General features: G+C 45.0%; 1 protein-coding gene across 1 annotated transcript; it reads right to left on the reverse strand.

Moving 5' to 3' along the window:
* Nucleotides 1-399: 399 nt before the first annotated feature.
* LOC310819155 (uncharacterized protein) lies at nt 400-7568 on the reverse strand. The gene is made up of 5 exons (XM_083690401.1): nt 6816-7568; nt 5601-5696; nt 5172-5277; nt 4801-4898; nt 400-2975 (listed from the first exon to the last, which is right to left on the reverse strand). The coding sequence occupies exons 1-4, from the start codon at nt 7327-7329 to the stop codon at nt 4841-4843; spliced, it is 774 nt and encodes a 257-aa protein (XP_083546527.1). The 5' UTR covers nt 7330-7568; the 3' UTR covers nt 400-2975; nt 4801-4840.
* Between the last annotated feature and the right edge of the window lie 64 nt (nt 7569-7632).

Here is a 7632-nt window from a genome sequence, read left to right on the forward strand (position 1 = left end):
ACCAAACAGGCATAGTGGTAGTCGATATGGCTGCTAAATCAATTAGTAACTATAAACTGGTGTTATAAGGTTGACAGTTGGAACTATATAGTTGAGTTTATATGCAAATAACACTCTGTATGGACGTAACAGCGGGAGTTCACAAAGTTGTGAAACTGAATACCGTAAATTACATGAGAGGAAAAAACAGAACCAATCCTCCGTACTCTTCTGACCTCAAACACCGATGAGGTTTCATGATTAAGAAATGTCTTTCTCCTTATACACACATAGAAATAGAAAAAAAAAAAAAAAAAATGAGTCTCTGGGTGTCATTGGCATGGACCCTTCCTTTGGTGCAGATATGCTCAAACATGAATGAATACTCAGACACATACACACACGAGGACATCAACAAAACAGGGCTCACACATTATATTTATTGTAAAAAATACATATAAAAACAACTTTGAGACATACAAAATATCTGAGCTTAGAAACAATATAATGAACAGACAAAGACCAAGCCATTTTGAATTGCAATACATATTTACACTTTAATAAATAAACTCAATTGTTCTATACCAGAGAGAAGGCAGATTGTCCATATCTTGGGATGCAGATATTGCTGTTGTTGTGACCTTTAAAAACATTATCATTGAATATATACCAGCATAACCGTCACACAGCTAAGGGCCAATGAGGAGTAGAACCCTGTGATTTAAATGGTCAAAGATGCAGTACATATAAAATATCATCCTGGGGAGAATAGCTATGACGAGTTTTTAGCATTTGTAAAAATTGAGGTACTGTATTGCACCACACAGCTTAAGGGGAAAAGTAATGAGCAACATTTGGGGCTTCAGTTTGTCCATATTTTCACTGATAACCCCACTCCCCCTGCTCCCACCTTTAAACACACAACATAATTATTCAACATCATCATCATCATCATCATCACCACCACCATCACCACCACCACCACCACCACCACAAAAAATGTAACATCTAATGAGCAATTTTCTGTTTTACACACTCTCTTTCTTTCCCACCCACCCACACACACACACACACCCACACAAACACACACACACACACACACACACACACACACACACACACACACACACATCTCCCAGTTTCTTATATACAGACATACATTTGGCGTCATTGTATATTTTTCTTCTCTCAAGACAAGAGGGTATGGTAACATGCACAGGACTGCCATCTAGGGGCAGAGCAGGTCATAGCACCTCAGAATGCAGGATGTGGAGCAAGACTTAGGGGAGATTGACCAATAGGAATGCTTGACAGATCCCAGCACTAGGCTAGTCCTCATGCTGATCTTCAACCAGTCCAGGAGAGCAGCACCACTGTGACATCACAGCTCATCCCCGCCCCCGACAACATAATCAGAAATGCATCTTATGAACCTCTCACCAAGCAAAGGCAACCAACACACAGGCAAAGGTAGCAGTTAAAACACATGTAGTTATAATAATCCTAATGGTAATTGTACAATGTTGATAAATCTTCTTAAGGGGAGGAAGAGGAGGAGGGGAGGGAGGTTGATCCAATAATCACCCATCAGCTGTTCACAGCCTCCAGCGAAGGGAGAGACAGCTGCCACATACATGGTGGAAACATGCCCCAAAATACATCTCTCCCTCTCTCAGACAAGAATGTAGCCAGATGGCCAAAGTATCACTCAGGGTCTGGTCCAAATATCCAGACTTTACCCCAGAGAGAGGGACGTACCACATGCCTATAGCATGCCTCCAACGTGGGCCAGGAAGGAGGGATTGGGGGGTGGGGGGTGTGGGCATGTTCAAGTAGCAGTATGTTCCGAAAGTAGCTGTGTGATTTAAAAGTAGAACTAACATTTTAAATGAGCTTTCTCATCAAGCAGGAGTCAGGGCAGTTGATCCACACAGCCATAAGCACCCACACCTCATCCAACTACACAACCAGTTGGGCAGTTACATCATGACAATGCTGGCCCCATTCGTCCACACCAGCGCGCGCGCACGCACGCACACTTAGCCACTGTGGTTCAATCAAGCAGACCTTATCTGAGGAGGTTCAGCTTAGGGGAGGAGAGAAGTGCTCATTGTGGTCATGTCACCAGTGCTCTGGCCCAGGGTAGGTGATGACCACTGTATCAACCTGGCTCAACCATAATACAGCAGCACCGAAGCTTCAGAATCAACCAAAGCCGGTTCATCTAGAACAACGGCGCACTGACCGCCTTAACTGACCAGCTCAGCCTCAAATACAACAATCGACTGACTCACAGCGCGTTCCCCTGAAATGCATGGTTGGACAATAGAAAAACACCTAGTCACTACAGCAACCCCCACACGCCAAAATAAAAAAAAACACTTTCCGACATCTGGCATATTTAAAAAAGAAAAGCAATGCATTGCAATATTTACGCTTTAACGGTTCACTCTGGATTGGTTCATCTTTTTTTTTCTCCAAAATCGACAGAATGAAACATTCGTCCCGTGTAACAATGGCTCTCTGCACCACACTTGTGTGCAGTGTGATATAGAATGACCTGTCCTAAGTGGGAAACCCTCCCACAACAGGGGAAGAGGGGAGCAAAGCCACAGACACATACACTTTTCTTTCTTTTTTTTTTTTTTTTTTTTTGCTCTCCTCTCTCCGAGATCATCGCGATCAAGGGGGGACGACTGTCAATCAGGTGTGATGATAATATTTCGGTCCGTCTTGGACATAGAGAGTCCAGCAGTTTAGGCTGAGTTCATCGAGGGGCAGTGGGCCCTCTGTGCCAGTGTTGGCTTGAACGGTGTGAATCAAGCCCAAATGGACCGGTCCAGACTGAGGAGGACCGGTGTGGTCGTCACCTGCTATAGTGTCCTCCTGGTGCTGTGTCTCATTGAGTCAAATTAGGAGGAGGCTCGCCTCGCCTCTTGTATTTTTCATTGTTCCATCTTATATATATTCTGAAATATTGAATACAGTGTAGTCTCCTGGAGGGGGATGAAGAAAGTGTGTCAGACATCAGTAAAATGATCACTTCCTTATCTTTTAGAATTCCAACTGACGAGGAGAACAGAAATACAGTACCTCTATATTCAAGCATACAGTGGGGGAAATAATTATTTGATCCCCTGCTGATTTTGTTAGTTTGCCCGATTACAAAGAAATGAGCAGTCTATAATTTTTATGGTACTTTTAGTTGAACAAATAGAGACAGAATATCAACAAAGTCCAGAAAAAACACATTATATAAAGTTATAAATTAATTTGCATTTGATCGAAGGAAATAAGTATTTGATCCCCTACAAACCAGCTGGCTCATACAGACCGGTTATATGCCCATGAGGCACACAGATTAGTTCTGTCACTTTAGGAAAAGTACTCCTAATCTCTGCTTGTTATGGGTATAAAAGACACCTGTCAATAGAATCAATCTCTTCCATTCCAACCTCTCCACCACCATGGGCAAGACCAAAGAACATTCAAAGGACATCAGGGTAAGAGTTGTAGACCTGCACAAGGCTGGAATGGGCTACAAGACCATCAGCAAGAAGCTTGGTGAGAAGGAGACAACTGTTGGTGCAATTATTAGAAAATGGAAGAAATACAAAATAACCATCAATCGCCCTCGGCCTGGAGCTCCATGCAAGATCTTGCCTCGTGGGGTCAGGATGATCATGAGAAGGGTGAGGGATCAGCCCAGAACTACACGGGAGGAGCTTGGTAATGATCTCAAGGCAGCTGGGACCACAGTCACCAAGAAAACCATTGGTAACACACTACACCGTAACGGATTGAAATCCTGCAGTGCCCGCAAGGTCCTCCTGCTCAAGAAGGCACATGTACAGGCCCATCTGAAGTTTGCCAATGACACCTAAATGATTCAGAGAAGGCTTGGGAGAAGGTGATGTGGTCAGATGAGACCAAAATTGAACTCTTTGGCATAAATTCGACTCTTCGTGTTTGGAGGGAGAGAAATGCTGAATGCTACAATCCCAAGAACACCATCCCCACCGCCAAACACGGAGGTGGAAACATTATGCTTTGGGGTTGTTTCTCTGCTAAGGGTACAGGACGACTTCACTGCATTGAGGGGCCAATGGACGGGGCCATGTACCATAAGATCTTGGACGAGAACCTCCTTCCCTCAGCCAGAGCACTGAGGATGGGTCGTGGATGGGTGCATGACAATGACCCAAAACATACAGCCAAGGCAACAAAGGAGTGGCTCAAGAAGAAGCACACTAAGGTCATGGAGTGGCCTAGCTAGTCTCCAGACCTTAATCCTATCGAAAATTTGTGGAGGGAGCTGAAGCTTCGAGTTGCCAAGCAAAAGCCTTGAAACCTTCAGGATTTGGAGAGGATCTGTAAAGAGGAGTGGACCAAAATCCCTCCTGAGATGTGTGCCAACCTGGTGACCAACTATAAGAAACGTCTGACTTCTGTGCTTGCCAGCAAGGGTTTCTCCACCAAGTACTAAGTCATGTTTTGCTTGGAGATCAAATACTTATTTCCTTCGATCAAATGCAAATGAATTTATAACTTTATATAATGTGTTTTTTCTGGACTTCTTTGTTGATATTCTGTCTCTATTTGTTAAAATAAAAGTACCATAAAAATTATAGACCGCTCATTTCTTTGTAATCGGGCAAACTAACAAAATCAGCAGGGGATCAAATAATTATTTCCCCCACTGTATATTATATTGTATCTAAACTGAATTCTACCTGCATTTCAGTTGGATAATGTTATATGGTGTTGGAACAGTTTGTATCCCCTTCCCCCCCTCTCTCATTGTCACACACAGGTATGTACCTGAGTCAGGTGTGTCATTGTGGAGGACGTGACCCATGAGTCAATCGAAAGGGTGTTCAGGACAGCAGGGCTTCACCTTGGACCAGGAATCAATACAGCTGAGAGAGAGAAAGAGAGAGAGAGAGAGAGAGAGGGAGAGAGAGAGAGAGAGAAGGAGAGAGAGAGAGAGAGAGAGAGAGAGAGAGAGAGGGGAGAGAGATTAAATCAAATGAAATCACTAAAATGTATTTTTAATGGACACATGACCTGCATTGCTACAATTACGAATCTGACCTATTGCGAAACATCATGATTCGTAACAAAAACAAACATTTGTGGTTGTTTCTTCAGCCCTGAGGAGACTTCCTTCCTGGTAACCCAGGTTTGTTTACCTCTTGTGGTAGACGCAGAGGCAGGCCAGCCGGGCGATGGTCTCTCCTTGCAGCAGATCCTCCAGGCAGATGGAACACTCACCGCTGTCCCTGCTCAGCACGTCCGCTGAGAAACACACCGCACAGACATGGTCACACACAAACACACACACACACACACACCATCTCAGTTAGACGTCAGTGTCATCGCAAACCCCCAGAGGACAAGAGAGGGGATTTCTGACAAGATCCAGCTTGCCTGACCGTTCATATTGTCTGGTTGTTTGAAAAGGCCACACTGCCTGGGTCAATGTTAAAGCTGGACGATATATAAGATGTGGCTGTCTCTCTGTTGAGTGTTAAGCTGAGTACGAGTAACTGGGGATGGTAGCGAGGGACACTAGCACAGCTCAAAGGGGTAAATTGCAGATTGTTTGCCCTGATACTCACTGTTGTAGGGGAGGGGGGGAGACGTCAGACAGCTCAACAGGTGATCCTCGATTCGGCCCCCTGGGAAAGGCTTGGAGCAGAAAGGACAACGGATATCTGTGAACGAGACAAGATGCCCGGGTTAATGCCGTCAAATTACAAAAACATATTACACATATTAACGCAATATTGGGCCATTGACGCATGTGTTGACATCTGCATTTGATTGATCAATGTGGTCCGATGATGATCTTAGGACAGGCTGACCTGTTACTAGTTTTCCAGTCATCACCATTCCGCTGGGACATCACGCAAAACAAGAGGACTCGAAGCAGCCTCGGGGTCCGGGGATGGGGTAGGGGGAAGAGCGCACCCAGTTGGCCTACATTCTCCCTCCTCTCTCTGGGCCTCTGCCAGGGGTGTGTACTGTACGTGTGGAGGCCTTTGACCCATTTCCTACTACACTTGCTCCGGGGCTGCGTTCAGGCGCGTGGGAAAATAGACCCATTGTTGTGTTTGGGTTAAGATCTCACATCGATAAACACCATTTCTGTCCATCTGTGTATTTATGTGTACTTATGTGTACAATGAGAGATTCTTATTTGTCAGAGGTCCTCTTCACCATATTAATGCTGCGGCTGTATGGAGAACTAAATACGCTCTTTGATTAAATTCTCGTGACAGTGTAGTCTATGTATAGTAAAATAATCTGCCTCCTACACTTTTGAAGCTGGTTAACAGTTTACAGTGAGTTTAGATGAATTGAGTTATGCAGGGTTGTAAGAACCAGAGAGATTACTGTTCAAGAATGCAAATTCCGGAATAATCCATTTCGCTGGATCGTGGCTAGATTGTGTGATGTCTTGGATTATATATCGGTTACTGATCTTTGCACCCCCGTCCCATTCCTAGACAGAGTTGCCAGTGTGGAAACCAATGCAATGTTCTACAACAGAGTCAAATCAGCCAAACGCGCACAAGGTGCTGATATTTATCAGCAAGTAGCCTTTACAATTCCATGATATTAATAGTTACCATAACGTGCTTTGAATATGAGTTTGTATAAGATGGTCAACTCAATTAGCCTAGACCTACTGTAAATACAAAACAAACATGCCAATTCTAATACTGCGCGTATTGGAAGAGCTGTAAATCCTACAAATCATCAACAAATATCACAAACAGTCAACAACGAGGTAAAGACATCAACCAACATTTGGTCACGTATAAACTTACTGCCGTGGCGATTGTTGACACGGTAGAGGCCAATCCAAGCCTCTGACACCGGCCGCTGATGGGTGCCTCGCACCCGTGCGGATCTTGCGCTCACATTGCGCCCGGAAGAGTGCCTATTACCGGGTAGACGTTCAGAGAAAGTGCGGTGAGGCACGCGGCCTGTCTCCTCTCCAGACTGTTCCTCATTGACAGCACCTTCGGGACTGATATTACCGTCTTCTTCACTCTTGCACTCACTGTTGTCTTCCGCTGGTGATGCCTGACTGATGGAGGGGAGAGTGTGGTGGTCTGCGGGGCTTCCGTCGGCGCTCGCCTGTTGCCCCATGTCCGAATCGCTGCCTTCCTCCGATCGGCTGTGGTTGGCCTCCGTATCCTCAAAACTCCCCGAGAAGTCTACCATAAGACTGGTTGGCCTACTACATCGGGTTCGTCTATAAGAGTCCCGCTTTGTGCCATCTTTTACGAAAGCCGAAGGCACAGATTCTTCTTGTAAACGGCTTGCTCTTGTACCCATCTCTCGATAGGAGCCGTTACCCGGCTAGCTAATTTAGCTGGCTAAAGTCCGAACCACAGAACAAGGGGTATCAGGTCGATGTCGCGGTCTCGAGGTGTGTGTAGCTAGTTAAAACTCTCCTCCTGACTGCCACGATGTCCACCAAAATATACAAATGTGATATTAGTACTTTCTAGGTTAACGGTTCTTTTCCTGGCTCAATTCGTCTCTCCTCTCCACATTTTCTTTGACGTCCTGTCTTGCTGCTGCAGCGGAAATGACTTTTTGCGTTTCCTCCCAATCGCTACAATGATAGTTACGGTA

This window comes from Argentina silus (genome assembly GCF_951799395.1).
Source record: "Argentina silus genome assembly, chromosome: 18".
In the NCBI taxonomy this organism is placed as follows: domain Eukaryota; kingdom Metazoa; phylum Chordata; class Actinopteri; order Argentiniformes; family Argentinidae; genus Argentina; species Argentina silus.